This window comes from Myotis myotis, unplaced genomic scaffold (assembly GCF_014108235.1).
Source record: "Myotis myotis isolate mMyoMyo1 unplaced genomic scaffold, mMyoMyo1.p scaffold_m19_p_3, whole genome shotgun sequence".
NCBI classification, from domain to species: Eukaryota; Metazoa; Chordata; class Mammalia; order Chiroptera; family Vespertilionidae; genus Myotis; species Myotis myotis.
The window spans coordinates 122181197-122201784 of NW_023416335.1; the positions used below are offsets into that span (position 1 = coordinate 122181197).

General features: G+C 51.5%; 1 protein-coding gene across 3 annotated transcripts in view; it reads right to left on the reverse strand.

Annotated features, from left to right (window-relative positions):
- The window catches only part of TSPAN11 (tetraspanin 11), a 59066-nt gene that overhangs the window by 30622 nt on the left and 7856 nt on the right, over positions 1-20588 (reverse strand). For all 3 annotated transcript variants that reach the window (XM_036300479.1, XM_036300478.1, XM_036300477.1), the window contains exon 2: positions 9699-9793. In XM_036300479.1, the coding sequence (XP_036156372.1) occupies positions 9699-9793 (95 nt within the window). The remainder of the gene's footprint in view (positions 1-9698; positions 9794-20588) is intronic.

Here is a 20588-nt window from a genome sequence, read left to right on the forward strand (position 1 = left end):
AAGATGCTTCTGGGCCAGGGGCTCATGGCTTTCGCCCACTGTGCGGAGGGGGCCCCCCCGTCAGCAGAACGAGCAGGGGGGTGGGGAGGGGACTGAGAGGAGGACAGAGTGGGTGGGGAGAGACCTGACCCCAAAGAGCTATTTCAACAGCTATTTGCATAGAGTTGATTCAACAGTATCAGACTCTATAGAAGCTGGGTTGATTTTCTGTGGAATATTAGCTACATTTTCAAAACCAGAGCCCATAGCCGATTAGCTAGGATACCCTGCAGAGGCTGAGGCTGGCCTTCTTACCAAAGAGGACACATGGCAGGTCACCCATGCCATGTCATTTCAGGAACCTCCCATTTATAGAAAAGGAACTTTGCCAAAAAGTTGCTCATGTCATACGGGAGAAGGATTAGCCAGAGTCCTGACAGACAGCAGGCAGCAGACAGGAGAAAAGCAGGCGGGGAGTGTAGAGTAACTGCAGGACATTTCTTTGTCAGGATACCGAGAGGTTTCTGCGCTGGGACCCGGGAAAGGACCAGCGGATGGTGCAGGGGTCAGGAGCCCCTGGGAGGAGAGTTCTCTGCCTTCATGTGAGGGGAGGCACAGGGGGGCCGCTCAGCTCACTCATGGCAGCGTCTGCTGGGCACCTTCTTGGTGCAAGCACCACACTGAGCTGGCAAGGGTTCTGGGCAGGATGTGTGTACACCATTCACCACCACACTTGTCATCTACGCTCCTCCTCCCCTGGGCAGTCTCACTGACAGCACCACCGCCCACCCAGACCAGAGCCCCTGGGTCCCTACGGACTTCCTCCTCTTCAGGGACAGTCAGGTGCTAACCACACCCCCTCTACTGAGCCCCGCCATGACCTGCACTGCCCAGTTTGGCATGCGCCCACCCCAACCCCCACCCCACACCTGCCTCCTGGTCTCTGCTCCACCCAGGGGCCAGCTTGTTGTGCTGAACCAGCAGGCATTCGGGTGACAGAGCGCCTGAGGTCCCAGACCGGGAGCTAAGCCCAAAGCCCGGAATGGCCCCGAGGCCCTTAGATCCAGCTTAGCCTGATTTTTGGCTCCGTCTTCTGCTACTTGCCTTCCTCCTCACCTGGGCTTTAGTTACTACGAATGAGTATTTGCTTTCCTGGAAGCACTGCAGGTGCCCACTGACTGTGATAGCAGCGTAGAGTGGGGACGAGGCCAACCACCGGTGCCTGAGTCCCAGCTCCCCCGCTGGCTGGGTGAATCTGGACAAGTTACACGGCTTCTCTGGGCCTCGGCTCTCATCTCTCCTGGAGTTCCTGCCTTTCTCTTTTGTCTGCCCTTCCTCTCCTGCCTCTGGCCCTGGGCCGGGGAGCTCCTCAGCCTCCAGTGTAGCTCTCAGCATGGGAGGGAGCGGCACCATGCTCCCCTCAGGATCCCAGCCCCGCACAGGGCCTGGCACACAGGAGCCACCGCAGTGGGGTGGACTCGCGGATGGGACTTGTGCAGAGGGCCAGGGACATAACGCCGTGTGCTGCCCCCACTGCCTCTCCAGGCTGAGTTCTGGGGCAACGTTATTAATTCTCTTCCTTGCTTTCTGGCAATTTTTACTTTCATGGGGAGTCTGAGTCTCAGAGAGGAGTGGGCTTTTCTGCCGGCCGCTAGGAAGCCCTGGGAATGGCTGGGCAGCACCCATGAGTTCTTAATGCAGCTGAATGCTCCCCACTTTCTCTTTCATCGGGCACTCACTGCGCACCTACTCTGACCAGGCAGCGTGCCAGTGTGCGGCCCACGCTGACACTGTCCTGCCCCATGCTGCTTGCAGGTGACTGGGTGGGAAGACCCTGCCTAAGCACGAGGTGATTCCCACTGTGAGGGAGGGGTGGGGGCTGGGGAGGGGCCTGGCGCCAGGGCTGAGCAAGGCTCCTCATTCCCAAGTCCAGTCAGCTGAGGCCAGGGCTGCAGCCCTGAGGTGTATGCTGAACCCTCGCTGGCAGGGCGGGGGTGAGGGTGGGGGACCGCACTCCAACCACCCCTGACTCCTTCCCTGGGACCGTGGGTAACCTCGTGTTAGGGACGGCTCTCCACCTCATTAATAAGCAACACCTGCCAGCACCTGGCGAGCGTTTCTCCCAGCTGCCTCGTGTTCCTGTGGCCTTGGCACCAGCTCTGTTTGCGCTGAATCTTCAAGGATAAGCTTTCCACGCAAGGCATTCTTTTCTTGGCTCTTGGAGTTTAAAGAGCCCCTGATGAAATACATCAGTATTACGCCCCCCTCTCCCCCATAAGCGTCCACCTTTATAATAAGAGCAGATCTCTTGGGACTAGCTGAGCTGGGAAATAGCTCAAGATTGCCTGTTCCTCTTTCAAACCCCGTTCTGAACCTGCCGGGTGCCATTGCTGGCCCCACTCCCAGCGACCGAATCACTCTGTCCTCCCCACGAGCTCCACGCCTGGGGCAGGTTTCTATGGTTACACTCATCACAGCGTATTTGCTGTATTTGTTACTTTATCTGTCTCTCCTTTTAGCCTCTTGGTTAAATCCCGTTCATTTAGCATCCCCAGCAGAGTGCTACACATGGTAGATAGATGCCCAGTAACTCCCTATGGGAGGAGGCAGGAAGGAGGGAAGAATACAGGAAAAGAATCACGTCTAACCCCTTTTATATTCTGGATGAAGAAACCAAGGCCCAGAGAGAGGGTGACGGCTCCAAGCTGCCATTACTAGCGAGAGGAAGAGGGGGGACTAGAACTCAGAACCTCACGTCCGATTTAGCGCCTGCTTTGCCAGCTGGGCTGCTGACCACACAGAGCTCCTTTGCATGAAGCAAGCCACCTGGTGTCTGGGCCAAGCCAGGCCTGGAGTCCCTGAGGACAGCAGGGCAGCTCAGAGCTCTCCCACAGGCTTCATCCTTGACTACTCTCATCTGCAATGGCCTGTGTGGTCCAAATGTGCGTCCTCCTCCAGTATGGCCTGTCCCCCAGCAGTCTGACGGCCAGAGGCAGAGATGCCCTGAACACCTTGGGGGGCTTGTGACTTCAGCATAAGAAGGAACACAGCAGAAACACCAAGCCCGGGCCCTCACCCGGTCTTTCTCTGATGACATGCCTGGGAGACAGGCAGGGCCCTGCTCCATGGGAGGAGGCTGGACCAAGTGAAGGTCTATGTAGCCTCCGTAAAAAGCGAGCAGAGGCTCTTTCCTACTAGTGGCCCCTAGGGGTTCTGGGGGGCTGTGTGGATGCTCTCCAGCCCCCTCACTCCCCTGGCCAGGAATGAGTCCCCCAGCACCTCTGCTTCCTGTCCTGACCCATGTCCCCCTTAAGGGAGCCCACAGGTTTCCTGGAGGCGGAGCCCCCACAGGAAGCTCCGTGGCCTCTGCCAATGCCCTGGGCAGGACTTCAGAGCAGAGGAGCCGCCCCAGGCCAGGGAGCCGCAGGGTCCCCAGCTCTCTCACAGCCTGGCACAGCTCCTGGGAGGTTGGAAAAGTTTTGATCGTTAACACAGCCAGGCAGCTAATTAAAATAATAAATTAGAGAACAACATTGCAGGGAGCTGTGCAGAGTTGAGTAGGAAATGGGAGGGGGAAGAAAAGTCACATAGGAAAGCGTGGGTCACACTTCTGTCTAGGGCCATGAAGGAGGCATGAGAGTTGGCATTTTTGGTTTCTGATGCAGAGCTGTAGCCAAGGGGCCTCCCTGCTCAGTGAAATGGTCATGATCAACACGGGGTTAATCGGAGTGCAAGGCGGTGGGGTGGGAGTCAGGGACAGGGGATGGTGAAGGGTTGGGGCTCAAGCATGGGGTGAATGTGGGGGGTAGGGGTCCAGAGGTGGGGTGGAGCTTAGGTGCAGGAAATGGGTGTCCACTGTGACGCTGCTTAAGTCTTGCTTATATTATTTATATTCTGCATGTCTGAATGCCCCTACCATCCTTGATTGCTCCATCAACCTTGAACTTTGGGGACATTTTTAAATTCCACGCAAGCATCAGAGCAGCGGGACTAAGGCTGTGATTGTGGGCCAGTGGTCTATGGAGATGGGAAGAGCACCGGACTTTGAGTCAAAAACCCAGAATTGACATAGAACTTTGCCAATCATCTGAGCCTCAGTTTTATAATCTACAAAATGGGAATGAAGATAGTTATAGAGTGGTTGTGAGAATAATTCGGTTGTATAAAATTATTTGTAACCTTCAAATTATGCTACAGCGGCAGCTGGTGGAGACTTGGTTTAAAGTCTCATTAAGAACACCTGCCTGGAGCATGGTCCCTGGCACCTGAGTCATGCCTCATCCAGGTGGAGGTGATGACTGCTCCCCACCATCCCACTGCTCTGCGTTTCTCAAACTTTGGAATGCTGGTCCCTGTGTGCCCCCAAAAGACACAGCAGGAAAGTGTAGGACTTTGAGCTGGAGGCAACAGAGCCTGGTGGCCAAGCACACAGGCCTAGGGGGTCAGGGCTGTGAAATAACTGTGGTGGGTTGTAATCTGCCCTAAAAAACAAACCCCCCAAAACAAACCAAGCACCACAAAATAGAAGAGAAAATATCAGAGTGCATCGCATATAGTAAGGGTAAGCTTAGTTTCATGAACATATAAGCATTTCTTTTGCTTCTATTATCTTTTACATAGGTCATGCTCCCCAAAGTCTTAAAACCGTAGGATGAGGCACGCTCTTTAGTCTAACCATAACAATTGCACATAATAGTTAAGCACCAAGTGTGTACCAGAAACTGGGCTAATTGTTTTTCTAAATATTAATCTTTGATTCTTACAGGTATTGACATTCCTATTAAATTTATGAAAAAAGTGAGGCTCAAATTAAGTGATTTGCCAAATGTTTTATAGTCCACCAGGTTGCCATAATAAAATACCATAATTGGGTGGCTTAAGCAAGGAATTTATTTCTAATACTCACGGTTCAGATAGAGCTGGGGCCCACTCTGGGACTTTGGGCAAAGGGCTTTCCACTCTGTGGAATGGGGCTCTAACAGAGCTGCTCACAGCGTCGAGGTGCTGGGAGGGTAAATGGGAGGATGCAAGTGGAAAGACAAGCACAGAGGAAGCCTACAACAGTGAGCCGTGACAGCCGGACTCTCTCCACTGACACATCCCAGCGCCTAGGACAGTGCCGGCACTTAGTACGCGCTTAGTAAACATTACAGAAAGGACTTTTAAATCGTCATTATTAGTGACCAGAACACCTGGTTGTCAGCGCTAGCTCTGCTTATCACCACGATGGTACCCTGGGCAAGTTCTGAACTGGGTGAGCCTGCTCCCTGCCTGTGAAATGAGGAGAATAGCGACCCCGACTGTCAGGGTTGATGTGAGCATCACATGAGACAGCCACGGGAGGTCTTTTCCAGCAGAGCCTCACAAATGCTGGGCATCAAGCACGGAAGAAAACCCAGGGCTTCCTAGCCCCGTGGTCGGCAAACTGCGGCTCGCGAGCCACATGCGGCTCTTTGACCCCTTGAGTGTGGCTCTTCCACAAAATACCGACTTCTGCGCACGGGCCATGAAGTTTCAATCTCACTGTATGTGCGCGCCCGCACGTGGTATTTTGTGGAAGAGCCACACTCAAGGGGCCAAAGAGCCGCATGTGGCTCGCGAGCTGCAGTTTGCCGAGCCACAGTTTGCTGACCACTGTCCTAGCCTCTCAGTGCTGGATTTTCATAGAGTGGGCAAGGTGATATTCGGCAAATGAACACTGTGCTGGGGGAGAAAGGAAGTTGGAGGGCTCACCCCTATCATAGGAGCCGGGAGAACTGGCCTCCGCTGTTCAGGCTCACATGCATCTGTGCAGAAGCGGTGGTGGGCAGGGCGCTGGTGAACAGTGGAGGGGTGCTATCTGTGACCCTCCCTGTTGAGGTGCATTACGATTATACGAAGAAGGTGGAAGGGCGGGAACCACGCGGGGCTAGGGCAGCACCCGCCGATGTAGAAGCTGGCATTGCTGTGTGTCTGAGAGGGCCTCAGTGGGGAGGACCAGCAGCTGGACTCTGGGAGGGAGCCTTCTCCTGTGGGAGGGATGCAAGGTCCTCATGGACAAGGCCCATCCTGGGGAATTCTTGTAAAGCCCCAGGGACTTTGTGCGTTGCAGAACGTGGGCCAGCAGTCTGCCCATATCTACTTCTGAGAAGATCACAGCAGGTCCAGGGCACAGATGCCAGGAACCCAGGACGGGAGACTGAGGCCTGGACGTTCAGAAACCGACCATCCCCCAGAAGGAAAATGAGACTTGGCTGAATGAGTCCCTGGGAAGCTGGTCCATGTCCATCCAGGCCCCAGGCAGGGGTATTTTTGACTCGAAGCAGGGAGAGCTGTATGGGAGAAGCTGCCCTCACTGGTAGCTTTCCTGGAAACATGCCTGCTACCCATCTGCCTGAGCTCCACCCACACGTCCTTCTTCTCACCAGTCCCAAAGGAGTGAAACACCAACAGGCAGACTCTGAGTCCCTATGGCTGGAAGGGACCCTGAGGATGGTCACTGCGTTTACTGCCTGTTCCCGCCTACAGGGACCCAGCACAGGCAGGACGTTGGCTGAGCACCTCACAATAGGTCTTGGGCCCCTTAAGCTATAGCCCTCCCTTCTCCTCGTGCCCAGTGGTGCTGTCTACACTGAGTGTCCACCTCCTTGACCTCTGCCTGAGAGTGTTCTTACCACTCTCCTGAGCGTGTTGTCACCAGTCACCAATAAACTCTGTGTGGCCAAACCCATTAGCTACTTTCTAGGTCTTAAAATGCTTGATGTGTCACTTGCCTTTAACATAGTTGACCCTCCCTGATCTCCAGCTTCTGGCACTCTTTCTCCTGGTTTTCTTCTCACCTCTCAGACTGCTCCTCCTCCAGCTCCTCTAGTTCTGGCTTGCATGGGCTCTCCTGGTTTTAGTGCCAGAAGTCCCACAGCTGGGAGCCCCTCAGTTCAGGGCAAATGGGGATCATTGCCAACCCTAGACTCACCCCACCTAGTTGGGCTGCTCCATGTCTCACTCTTAACTTCTGCTGTCTTCTCAGAATCCATGCTCTCCCAGGGGCTGCTCACTCGTTTCCATGGCTGCAACCACTGTCTGGGTGGGGATGATCCCCATCTGAGATCCAGAGTCGTGAGCTAACTGCCCAATGAGCATCTCTGTTCAGATGTCCCCTGGCAACTCAAACTCACCAAGCCTACATCTGACCTGCCATTTGGTCTCTATTGCAAGGAAGAGCTCCATTATCAACCCAAGAGTTATAAATATCTATAATATAACCCATTTTCTAAACATCTCTTGCCTCTTAACCCCATCCAATTAATGACCTCATCTTGTCATTGTCCCTTGACTCTCTTCAGGTGTTCCTATCCCACTGTGACTCCCATAGTGCAGGTTACCCACCACCTCTTGTCCTCATCAGGACAAAGTCTAGAGGGAATGTCAACAATGGTCATTCCTGGGATGATGAGTATTATGGGTTGATTTGTGTCCCTCCAAAATTTGTTGAAGTCCTAACCCTACTATCTATGAATGTGGCCTTTGGAAATAGAAAGTTGGCAGAATTATGATGAAGTCATTAGGGTGGTCCTAATGAAGAAGACAATGCCATGTGAAGACAAAGACACAGGAACAACATGTAAAAACAGAGCAGAGATAAGAAGAGTGATGTAGCTGCAAGTCAAGGAGTACCAAGGAACACCAAGGACTGCCAGCCATCACCGGAAGCCAGGAAGAGGCAAGGAGACATTCTACCCAGTGTCTCGGAGGGAGCACAGCCCTGCTGACATCTTGATTGGACTTCTGGCCTGCAGAGCTGTGAGAGTGTAAATTTCTGTTGTTTAAAGTCACCTGCCTTATGGTACTTCATTATGAAAGCCCTAGCATAGTGAGATATAGACAATTTTAATTTTCTTATTTATACTTTTCAGCATTTTAGAGGTTATTTGTATGGGATACGTAAGACTTTTATGATCAGGAAAAATATACTTATTCTTTAAAAATAATTCTCATTCATCGAGAATCCTAACCCCCCTATTGGATTTATCTCTGAGAATTGAACCTATCTGCACCCACACAGCTTACTGATCACATCAACATGGCTCTATTATTCCACCGTTTTCATCAACACAACTTCACTATTCCAGGAAACACTTGCCTAGGAAGATAAAAGCTGCAAATAAAATAAGTTTATTCCAGGAACTTTTCAAAATAAACCATTTAAACAAAGATCAAGTTGTTTGACTTTTAAAGAGCAACTGTCTGCTCTCCAAGACTTTCAGAACCCTTGCCTTGCTGTATCCACCAATCCTAAACCAGTGATCCTTCCCAATCTTAACCAATTTTAGTAATCTTAATGGAAGAACCTAAAAATGGAGACATATCCCATCTCTGCCTTTGCATTTCTGAGATTTTCTAGGACTTTGTCAAGGGGGTGTACCCTTTCCCATGTGAGCAGGCATCTCAGCTCTGCCTTATCGGCTGGTTGGTTTGGTAGAGTTTTCAGGCCTTCTACACCTAATATATCTGAAATATTGAGTTTATCAAATGCCTTCTATGTGCAGAGACTGAGCTAAGTACTTAATACATACCATTTCAGGGTATCTGCTAAATGAACTATTAAAAGATAAACTGAGGCATATTAAACTTTTTGAGTTTATTTGAGCAAAAATCAATTCAAATCAGGCAGCAGATAGAAAGGAGCTCCAAGTGTATAAGATGAAAGACTTTTATAGGCAGAAGGGAGCCAGAACAAGGAAGTTATGCCAGACAAAAACGCAGGTTAGTCATTTCAAGGTTACTTTCTTTGAGGGGATGGCAAGAAGATTTGAGGGGATCAGGAAGATTATTTAGTGCTGATCAGGTGGTTTCTGGTTGACTGGTTTAAGATTCCGTTTCTGGGAGGACCAGCACTGTAATTAAGTCTCAGTTTGGTGATGTGGAGCTTAGCGTAAGTGACTTCATTTTGGAATTGTTGTCTTGATTTTGACAAACGCTAAAAGGTTAGAAAGGATCCCTGTTTTGTAGCTGGGGAGTCTCAGGCAACGTAAGTGGCATGCTTAAGGCCACACCATTAGTAACAGGGGAGCCTAGGTCCGTCTGATGGCAAAGCCTGAACTCTGAACACTCTGCCTCTACAAATTTAGTGAAACTGTAACACAAAAGGTATCTATTCCATGCCTGACTATTTTGGGGAACTAACAGTACTCTGCTTCTGACTTTCCTGATAATTGCTTCAAGTGGACAGACTCCCCTCCTAGAAGACCTCACTGGTGGGTTTCCTGAGAGGAGTCGCTATAGAGACCATTCCCATCTCACACAGAGGCAGCCTCTGGCCCCCAGGACTTCTGTTTCTCTGCACAGGCCCGAGGCTGTGAGCCACGGAAGGCAAATGGGCTTCGATGGAAAACAGGCAATTATTTCAGGCAGTCACATTTCCCACAAGGCACTGGTACAAGCTAGAAGGGAAGAAAGAGCTGGACCCTTTGTACAGCCAGCAGGAACACAAAACTCATTGTTATGTTTATGCTTCCTTTATTCAGATGGCATGTGGTACAGACTCCATGCCAACCTGCAGACCGGATTCTTTCTTCCCCCTCAGTAGCAAATGTACATATTTGCTTTCAAGTAGGCAGAATTTGCCCATGGGTGGTCTTTGATTTGGAGGAAATCAACCCCAGAGTGGTGACTCACACACAAAAAAGGTAGCTTAAGTCATTCGGTGCCAGGACGGGTATGTGTGTGCAGAATTCACTTACCCAGAAGAAGAAGTTGAAGATAAAGAGTAAATACTTCAGGTAGACAACCAGCCAGTCATCCTGCTCAGCCTTGTAATGGGCCATGGTAGCTGGGCCTGCAAAGAAGACACACGTGCTGGGCTGGGGGTGCACAGGGAACCATCTTGTCCTTCCCAGAGCCAGAGCTCCTTGGCAAGGTGCCCCTCAAAGGGCTGACTAGCCTGTCTGGTCAGGGGAGTCTGAGGCTGTGGGTGTTAGACCGGAGCAAAGAGCAGGGAAATGCAAAGGCTACTGACACATGGAGGTGAGTTGGGTAGAATTGTCAAGATTTTGGTTTTGTCCTTTTGACACAGGTCTAATCTATGAGTCTTCCTAAAGACTTTGTGCTGGCCTTGTTGTGTTCTTATTCTCTCTCCTGTCTCATCAGGTTTGCAGGACACAAGCTTACTTGTCTTACACACACACACACACACACACACACACACACACACACACACAGCCTATACCTGCTTTGCATCAGAATCCTGCACTCTGCATCATTTGAGTAGGACCTCTGCATGCATGGGTGAGGCATGAGCCCCAAATCACAGCATCTGTGCTGGAAAGGACTTTAACAATTACCCAGTCCACCCTGTCTTCCCCTGACAATTACCCAGTCCACGCCATCGTCCCCTGCACCTCGACTTTCCAAATGAGGAAGCAGGTGGGCAGGCTTAGTGTTTTGGCAGGAAGAGTACAAGGGCTCTGGAGTCTGACTCCCTGAGATCACACCTGCGTCTGCCATAAGATGTGTGACTTTGGATAAGTCCCATTCCTCGGTGTCCTCATCTGTAAATGGGAATAGTAATGATACCTACATTGCAGGGTTGTTTTGAAGATTAAGTGGATAATCTATGAGAGGAGTTTAGCATATCTGTTAGCTATTATTATTACACGTAGCAGGGATCAGAACCCAGGACTCCAGCACTAAAATTCCTTGCCCCGGAAGCATGCTTCCTCTCCTCGCCCTCATGCCCCCCGATGGGCTCTCTGGAAGCTGTGGCGGCAACCGGTGGCAGAGGCGGAGAAGATGCACTGCGCCCGGGAATCCCGTTTGCTTCTCAGGAAGTCTGAACCGCAGCCTGCGTGGTTTCCTCTTCTCCCCGGGCCCCTGCCCCCAGCACCTGCACACCCACGCTCACACCCACAGAGAAGTGCCCCCTCAGGAAACCACCTCCCTTTAGGGGACCTCTTTTATTCTAGAACCAACGGGCATGGGTTTGGCCCATTCCCATCTCTTTCCCCACCTCCATCGGGCCCTCCTTGCCACCACCCTGCTCCTGCTCCTTGGCTGGTGCTGGCTAAGCCTAGATCACGTCCTCCTGAGCCAGTGCTCGCCTCTTAGCTCAAGCTCTGGGGCTCCTGGGACAGGGAGAGCGGAAGGGAGAAACGAAAAGGTGGCTGTCTTATTTGGCCTTTCTATTTGCAGACCTTGAAGAGGTAATTTAAGACTTTTAGTCTTCTTGTTAAAAAAAGACAAAACCCATTTTTCTCTAATTTAGTCTGAGACGCAGGCTGGTGGAAAAAAACACAAAAGGAGAAAAAAGAAGCCTATAAAAAAGTTAAAAAAAAAAGGTGATAGATGGGGTCAGCCAGGCGACTGGAATGGGAGCTATTATAAGGTCCTTCTGCAGAGGCCTGGCACAGCTCCTCTGGGCCGCTGGGGCCATTAGTAAAACGACTGTGTGGGGCCCAGCCTCTCCCCTTTGCATTCTCCCCTCCATTTGCCTGCCCCTCCCCTCCAACCAGGGCCCACTGGGCTCATGCCACGGAGCATTCTCTAGACCTGCAAGCCAAGGGGTCAGGGCCCGCTCAAGGAAAATTGTATTTTTTGAAAAGGAGTTCAGACAAGATGTAACACAAAGAAACACATTTCTAGTGGTAAAACCCCAGCCATTAGTGGTAGAGAAGATAGAACCCCAGAGTGTCAGGGCGAGGGGAAACCGCGCGGCTCACTTTACTTCAGCCTCTGCCGAAGGAACGAGAAGTAAACACGTCTGAGTTAAGACATACATTTTTAAATGACCTCCCTGAAGTCACAGGCTAACGGTTGGTAGCAGTTTCCCATCCCCGTTGTTCAGCGCTCTTTCCCCACTGTGCCCCACGGTATGCGGGCCCTGTGCTGGGTGGCAGAGGCCCCACAGAAGTGTCAGTGTCAGTGCCAGCGTGGAGCCCGGTGCTTGGGTCTGAAAGCTGGCCTTGTCATTTCCCCAAGGTGTGACCTGGGCCAAGGTACTTAATCTCCCAGTGGCCGCACTCTTGGCTTTTCTTGTCATCTCAGCTCTTTGGCTGGTGCCCTTTTTCTTGGTGGGTGTGGGTAATAGTACAACCGTGGGCTTTGGGGGACCTTTAACTGTCTTCTTTTATAAACACACCATTGGATTCCAGAGAACCAAAAATCGCACCTTCCCATGGACACTGCTAAGGGGCATGTCTGCTACTCCACACCTCTTCTGTTTCTCTTTCTCTCTTTAATGCTTTTAAAAACAAATGAGTATTTTTTTTTAAATATAAATAACATTTTTAGGTGTGAAAAAAATTATCTGGAGGGCTTGTTAAAACACAGATCACTCAGCCCCAGCCTCAGGGTTTCAGATCCTAGGCTTGGGGTGGGAGCCTGGGAATTCATTCCTAGGCAGGGTCTGAACTGCCCGTCTGATTTGCCCAGGATGGAGGGATTTCTCTGAGTAAGAGACCTTCAACGTTAAGCCTGCATAATCTTGGGCACACTGGGTGGTTGGACAGCCTACTCCCAAAGGCGGCTGATGCGGGGGTCTGGGGACCACACTCTGAACCAGTGTTCTTCAAAGCCCCTTCTGCTTCTGCTTGTCCAGGACCCTGCATGTAATTAATTATCCTCTGCCTCTGAGCAGACATAACTGAGTGGGGTAAGGGTGGAGCATCACATTTAGGACAGTTCCCGATGAAATGCCAAAGATTTCCCACACAGCCTGGTAATGCAGCCTCAGGGCGCCGGCCCCTCAGGCCAAGGCTCTGACTGCTGAACAAAGCTGGGATTCAGGACAGCCAGCAGGCTGGGGGCTGGGAACAGCAGTCGGGACCCACACCATAGGCCATCTCAGAAAAGCAACTGCAGATGCCTTCATGGTGAAGTGATGGATTTGCGGGACTTTCATCAGGGCCGGACGTGTAGCGTCATGGGCTGTGGGCCTTGGGCATTATCATCTCTACGGCTCCAACCCCAAGTGAACTGAATGAGCCTCACAGTGCAGAGAGGATGAGGGACATGCAGAAAGAGCCCAGCTGGCCAGATGTGTTGGTGAGCAGAGCAGGCTGAGTCCTTTCATGGTGATGGGTGGCCCGAGTTGGGGGGTGGGTGGGGCAGGCGGGGAGTGCTTGGGAACTGACTGCATACATTGCACATGAATACAAAGCACTGTTGGCATGTGGTCCAGTCTCATCCTTTACTCATTCAACAAGCATGCACTGAGGCCCCAGCTTGTGCCAGGAGCTGTGCTTAGAAGGTTGGAATTCATCCTTAAGGAGCTCATAGCCATGTGGTAACACAGAGGAAGTGGCATTAATTCTGCCGGGTTGGGAGGGGGTGGAGGGGCAGAGAGGGGCATTTAATCTGATCCTTGAGGACAGGCAGAAAAGGAGGGAGGGATGCTCAGGCAGAGGGAACAGTGTGAGAAAAGGTCTGGAGGTATGGCTGGGCCCAGTGGCCTGGGCTGCAGAAAGACCGAAAAATCAGGGTGGGGTCCCGGGCAATCTTGTTGGCCATGTTAGTTCAGGTTGAGGGTGCCCTGACTCTCCATTCCCTAAGCGGAGACCACCCCTTACCAGGGGAGGCTCCCGGAGCTTAGTGATTCTAAAACAAAAGCAAAACCACGCCCCACCCCAGCCCCACCGCTTCAGGTAAAGAAGTGCCAGTTTCCACCTCTGGAAACCATCATTCAGCAAGAGGCCCTGCTGAATGATGGTCAAAAACAGCTGGAAAGGAAACAAGCCTAAGTGGTTTAATGTGTAACTTAATTTTCGCTTTTAATGGAACCTGGTTGCAGCCCTGCAAGGTGTGGTTCCTTCCCCATGCAGACAGCCTCGTCCTTCTTTGTCCTGATCTCCTTCTTATTTAATTTCCACTCTTCTGGCCCATTCCTGGTGGGGGATGGTCCATCTGAAACAGTCACAAAAGTGGAGCTTCCTCAGACCCTCCGAATGGGATAGTTGGAAGGAGCCAAAGGATCTCTAGCTCGGCCCCTTGGAGAACTGAGGGAGCCGAGTCCAGGGGCAGGGCCCACGGGGGAGTCTCACTGCCCATTAGTGGCAAGGCAGGGACCTGGTCTCCTGTCACTATAACCACCAACAAGATTTCGATTGGCTAATGTTTTAATAATAATAATAATGATTTATTAAGTATAACTAGAAACTGAGCTATATCCATTAATTTAATACTTAACTCTTTTAGACCAAACTTAGGGTTTGACTGCCAACTACAGCATCATGTGGATGAGACTGTAGGCAGAACTTGAATTAAAATTCTAGAACTAAGTCTTCCAGTCTTTGTGCTCTGAGATATGTTTTCCTAAGTACATGACTCTATTTTTCACTTCATTTGTGAGTGCCCACATGCATTCTCTGGATCAGTCAGGGCTCCCTCATAACCCTAGACAGGTGGTTTGGCTTCTTATTCTCTGCATTTATACATGTACAGAGTCTTGGGAGGTTCTGCCTGTAGATGGGTATCACCCTTCGCTGTTTTTCCTGGGTCCTTGTTTTTAAATTGCAATCTGACCCATGAAATGAGGATTCCCCAGTGTTATGACAAGAATCAGTGAACAAATAAAACATCACTAGGCAGCAGGTTAGAAGATCTGGTTGTGAATACCAGCTGTCACCTACAACAGTGTGACCCTGGGCAAGTCACGTGACCTCTCAGGCTCCAGCTTCCTCCTCTGTGCAAAGGAGCTGATGTTGGTCCAGCTTTGTATCCCTTATAGGGTGGTTGTGAGGATCAAATGGGATGGAGAATTTGTAAGAACCGTGTGCAAAGCAATGTTACAGCTTCAGTGTCACACAAGGGTGGAAGAATACTGTTTTCAAAGTGTACTCTCCGCAGGGGACCATGTGTTGCAGTTTGGCCACAATGCCAGTTTCTCCAGGACAGTCCCAATGTAAACCTACTGTCTTGGCATGATTATTGTGGTGGCCCTTTACACTTAAAAAATATCCTGGTTTGGGTGTCCCATCCTGGCTCTTCACCACTATGTTATATTGCTTATCATGATATTCAGTATTCCTCCAGCCTCTGAATCTTTCTGCCCTACCTCCCTCTATACACTGTAGGTTTCTGCAACCCACTTCCTGCTCTTACACAGCGGGCCACCAACACCCCCATTAGTTAAGCCTAAAGCATTTGCCTGAACTATATTACTTGCTAAAATATGAGCTCAGTTCTGTAAAGTGGAAATCCACCACAGCTTCGGGTGCCTGGGTGTCAGATGTTGAGTGAATGAATGAACTGATGAACACGTGCACTAACGTGCCATGTGAAAGCACCTGCCTCTTTAAGAGTTGCCCCTAGGACACCCAAGTTAAAGGTGAACAAAAGGAGACAAGCCAAGCTTATCACTTCTGCAGCTGAATTTAGGGAAGGGGGAGCAGGGTTCTGTGTGGACAGTTTGGCAGGGGCACCAGCAGTGCCACCAGCAGGCCCTCCCGGAGGCCTTGCACAGGCAGCCCAGGACGCTCCTCTCATCGTTTTCTCCCAGAGCTTTCTCTTCCTCTTCCACTCATTTTCTTTGTCTTTCAATCCCGGCCTCAGGGGAGAGACACGGACCTATGTCCCTGGTACACCAAAGCAGGAAATCCTTGTGGACACAAACAATGAGGCACAAATGGGAACAGGACCGTCAGGTGCTTCCTAGAGTCAGACCTCGGAAGAAACCACCCTGGGGGCAGCTTCGACAGGCACTGACAATGAACATACATCTGCCCCGTCTCCAAGCCCCGTACCCTCTTTGTCCACCTTAGCTCCAGCCCTTAAAGATGGCTCCCAGCAGAGGCCGGGAAAGCCAGGAGCCACCCCAGCGGATCTCAGTGGTGAGAAACACAGTGGCCTCCTCCCCCTCCTCCTGCAGATGCTCAGCATGACGGGCTGCAGAGCTGTGAGAGACGGAGTGCGTGTGCGCGCTGGATCTGAAAATAGCTAATTGAATAAACAAATGCTGGATCCAAGGGAGGCAGGTCATTCTGCCTCTGTTCCAGAAACATTTGCTTTCCCTGTCACGAAGACAAGGTGTTTTAGGGTCCTGAGAATCCATCTCTGGCCCCAGTGCCTCTCTCAGACTCTGGCTGGCAGCTGGACACCCAATCACCCTGCAGCTTCAGCCGGCGAATAGAGGTGGGCCCTCATCGGGCCAGGTCTCTCAGTTAGTGTCTCATTGACTCAGTGAGGCAGGTGCTTTCACCTCTATTTTATACTTGAGGAGTCTGAGCCCCTCTGGCAGACCCAGGGATGAAGCCCTGGTGTCGCAGTGTCCTAGTCAATGCCTCGCCGGCCTGTCTTTTAGCAGGATTTGAGGAGAGAAGTCATTTCCATCTAGAGTTGATTTCGCCGCCCATGGGAGGTTCTTAGAGCACTGACTGCCTCCTGAGAAACCTCTCATAGCAAGAATGGAGGCTTCAGTGGTGGCCCATTCAGGCTGAGCTCAGGATCTGCAAGGCGAGGAGCAGCAGCTGCAGGAAGGTCCCAGAGCCCAGGTGTTCCGGTTCAGCAGCGGGGTGGCACGTGGGGATGAGACAAGGATGGTGTGGTCACATCACTCAACTCCAGGGGGTGCTGTACACTCTGATGTGATTGTGATTGGCTGCCCTTGGAATTGTGCACAGCTGTGCCCAGAATTGTGCAGGGCATGGTCTATAGAGGTGTGCACAGCTGCTAACTTAACAAGCTGTTTGTTTTCCTTCTCTCTCTCTCTCATTTCCAGTAAACCAGAACCTTACCACCTATCCTCCCTACTGGGCTGGGTGCCTTTCTTCTGATGGGGTAGGCTGGGTGAAACTCTGGCTTTTTTGGGAAGTTGCCAAGTAGGGGCTGGGCAGCACAATATGCAGTGATGAGCAGGTAAGGAGGGTGTTCACAGGTTGGGCTGCCCAAACCCAGTAGGGTGGGCAGACATTTGGGGGCTGGTACACTTGATAAAAAAAAAAAAGCCCATGGATTATTTTAAATAATAAGCCTTAACTGTGATCTGTAGGTAGATATCCTCCCCATTTTTCTAGAGGATGGGAGGTGCGTTAAAACTTAAGTTTGACTCATAAGGTATAGCCAAGACTGCTAGTGATTTACCAAAAGGTGTTCTTCCCTTTCTCCATTATAAGGAGGTTGTAGTTGGGCACATGGCCACCTAGCAAGTAGCTAAGAGCATGGGGTTTTCATTTTGACAAACTGGGTCTCAAAAACATCTTTAAAAAAGAATGCATTGCCTAATATACTTAACTGCTCCCGCTAAAACCAGCATAATTATAGAGAAGAATACAGTCTATAATTTTTCCCACACTCAGAGATGGCTCTGTGTGATAATTTCCCCCATCTTCTTGAATGAATGGATCTATGATTTCCTCCGAGGAAGAGCTGCTCTTTTCATCACCCACGTGGAGACATGTGCACAAGGCCCTGTCCAGGCGGGAGCTGCTTGGTCATCACCCCAATGGGAGGGGGGCACTTGTGTGCTCCTGGGACCCAGCTGAGGGAAAAGCATCGAGGGCCGTCTTCCCTTCCATGGTTCCCAAGGGAGGAACTGCCGAAGAGATGCTGAGGAAGCCCACCAACAGGCGGGGTACATCGGCAGGCGGACGGTGGGACAGGCAGAGGCCCCGGGGCCAGGGGTCTGATTCAGGATTTCCCTCTCTGCTGGCCAGCACCTTGGGCAAGGCACTGCCCCTCTCTGAGCCTCCGTTTATTTATCGACACAATGAGAAAGTGATATTCTACCAGTATATTCTTTCATATATAGTTTTTGATGCTCACATGAGGATATGTTTATTGACTTGAGAGAGGGATGGGAGAGGGGGATTAAGGTGGGGGGAGAGATTTGTTCTTCCACTTATTTATGCATTTATAGGTTATTTCTTGTATGTGCCCTGACTCAGCATTGAACCTGCAACCTTGGCATATCAGGACGATGCTCTAACCATCTGAGCTACCCAGCCAAGGACCGACTCATTTTTTGAACATGGCATCTGAACTGGGCAACTGGGCAGAACCGTGCCCCTCCCATCGCCCGGGAATGGCAGCAGCCCCTGCACGCTGACACGTGGTTTGCTATTTCTGTCCTCTCCAGGCTTTAGCTCACTGGTTATTTGCACCAATGATGAGAATAATAATGAGAATAATTAAAGTGATGATAGAATTATTATAGTGGTTCTGACAATAACTAAGAGGTGGGTACTCTTAGGATCCCGTCACGGATAAGGAAACTTATTTAAGGACATGCAGCCTGTCTGGAATGCAAGTCCACCCACAGCCACTCCCCGTGCTGCTCCAGAGGAGCCTCCTCTGGCTTCAGACTGTCTGGCAGACCATTCTGCCCGGGCTCCTGGTGCCCGTCTGCCTCCTAGGAACATGTCCAGTTTGGCTGCTGCCAGGCCAGCGCAGGAGGCTGGGCTGCCCGCCAGGTTCTGTCATTGCATCAGGCTTCACTGGTCAGTGCCCAGCTCCCAGTTCACGATGAGAACCATCTCTGGCACAGCTGAGCCTGCTCTGTGCCCTTGGCCAGGGCCAGGGAACACGAGGGCATGTGGTCTGGTCCCGGCTCCCATCTTCCTCCCAAGGCAGCTCCTAGCATGTTCGACTCACACTGTGAACAACAGCTTTCCAGACCCCGTGCTCAGGCAGGGAAACCTGGGCTGTGTCTTTGGAAGCTGCACAGGACCTCAGGGTCTGAATGCACATGACCACACCAAGGCAAAAAGGCTGCTCACTGCACACAGGCCCTGAGGAGGAGGCCAGTCGGGGGCACCGTTCCAGGCGGTTCTGCTCCGGCCCTCTCTGGTGCAGTTAGGGTGGAAGCAGGTCTTCCCTGTCACTCTGTCCCCGCCCCCAGCCTCGTCCCCCCTCCTCCTGCCCTGGGTAGTCAGCCAACAGCTGCCTGCTAGTGCTTTGCAGAAATTACAGAAGGTCAAGAGGCTGGATGTCCATGACCCTGAGAGTGGAGGGAAAGGCTCCACACACCACTGTCCCCCCCAGTGAGCCAGGCAGATGCAGGAGATGCTCTGGGCCCAGGCCTCCCCCACCCCCACCCCCCCAAGCTTGGATTCAGGACTCAGGCAGGGGCTGGGGCCCAAGGGTCATCTGTTCTGAGGGGCCAGGGTGTGTGGTCACTGGTGTGTACATGTGAGAAGGGAAGGCTCCTCAAAACAGTCCAGAGGATGTGGGAGGCACTCCAGGCCCCAGATCAACAATGGTCCCAGCTCTCACGCTCAACAAGGACTCACCATGAACTTGACCCAGGGGGCCCAGGTCCTCAGATACAGGAGCCCAACCACACTGCCCCCACTCCCAGGGCGGGATCCCAGCTGAGTACAAACTCCTCAGAGCAGCCCCTTCCCAGGTCCACAGCTATAGCAACTGTCTGCTTGACGCAGCCATTTCTGGGAGCTGCCTGGGCAAAGGAGCTGCTGGAGCGTAGAGGACAGCCATGAGCTTAGGGTGGCTGAGGCACAATCCTGAGTGCAGGCTGGGGGGTGCTTTTCTCTTGCCACCATCCCTGCAAGGAGGACGGGGGAGGGGACGAGGAGGAGTCAGAGCGACCTGGGAGTGAACATAGATGAGGGAAAGATTGTCACCCGTACCAGCTGTGTGACTTTGGTGAGACATCTAACATAAGAGGGCAAGGACTCCCGGAAAGTGACTGAGAAGGCCAGTAAGTGCTGGTTGACCACGCAGCCTGCATGCCCAGCACACCAGCAGCAGCAGGCTCCATGGGGGACGAGGGCAGGCACCAGCCAGGCGGCGGTGCTTCGGGTGGGAGCCCGTCCCCGCAGGAGCCTTCATTAAGGTGTACATTACTTTGTGCTTAAGCACATTCACAACCTGCTTGCTGGGAACCAGACAGGCACGGCCACTCCTCCAGGCAGCAGGAAATGAAAACATGTGTACAATTTCTCATTTGCTTTCAAAATAGTGCCTGTCTTGTCCCTGGAGCAGGACACCTCAGCGGTGAGCCTAAAAGACCATTCCCTTTGAAAGGCTTAAAGCTTGGGAACCCTGAAAATGTATGAAAAATGTTACCATTTCTGTGCTGGGGCTCCATAGGTTTTTGCAGATGCCCACAGGGGTTGAAACTCCCCATGAAAAGGTTCAGGCTCCTTTTTGGCTGGTACAGACAAGGCCCAGACCATCACCTCCCAAGAGAAGGGCCATGTCGTGGGCTCAGGCTCAGAGGCAGAGCGGGACCGGAGGCCAGGTGTCCGGGTGTGCAGACCCCTGGCTCGGCTTGCTTCCTACCTCAGCACACGGACGACAGTCCTGTGCGCGTGTGTGAACGTGAGGGAGAGGACACTCAGGCATCCGAATTTAAATTCCAATTTTCACTTTGGGACTTGGATGTAAATCTGTTAGGTCTTAAGTCCAGGAGGGGATGCAATTCATTGAACAGAGTTTGGAAGCTGCTCAGATAAATAAACCGTGTTTCTTCTTCTCAGGTTTGTGAAAACACATTTGCTGGGGACTTAGAAACCCCCTTGGAAAGTATTAGCATCTTCTCCCTGCTGCAGAGCCAAACACACAGATAACTGTATTTTTAAAGATACTTGACCTTCTGGGCAAAGAAATAACGTGCTCACATGGCAACTAACCAATAACCCTGCACTATTACCTTAATTATTTCTAAACAAGGATCAACTTTA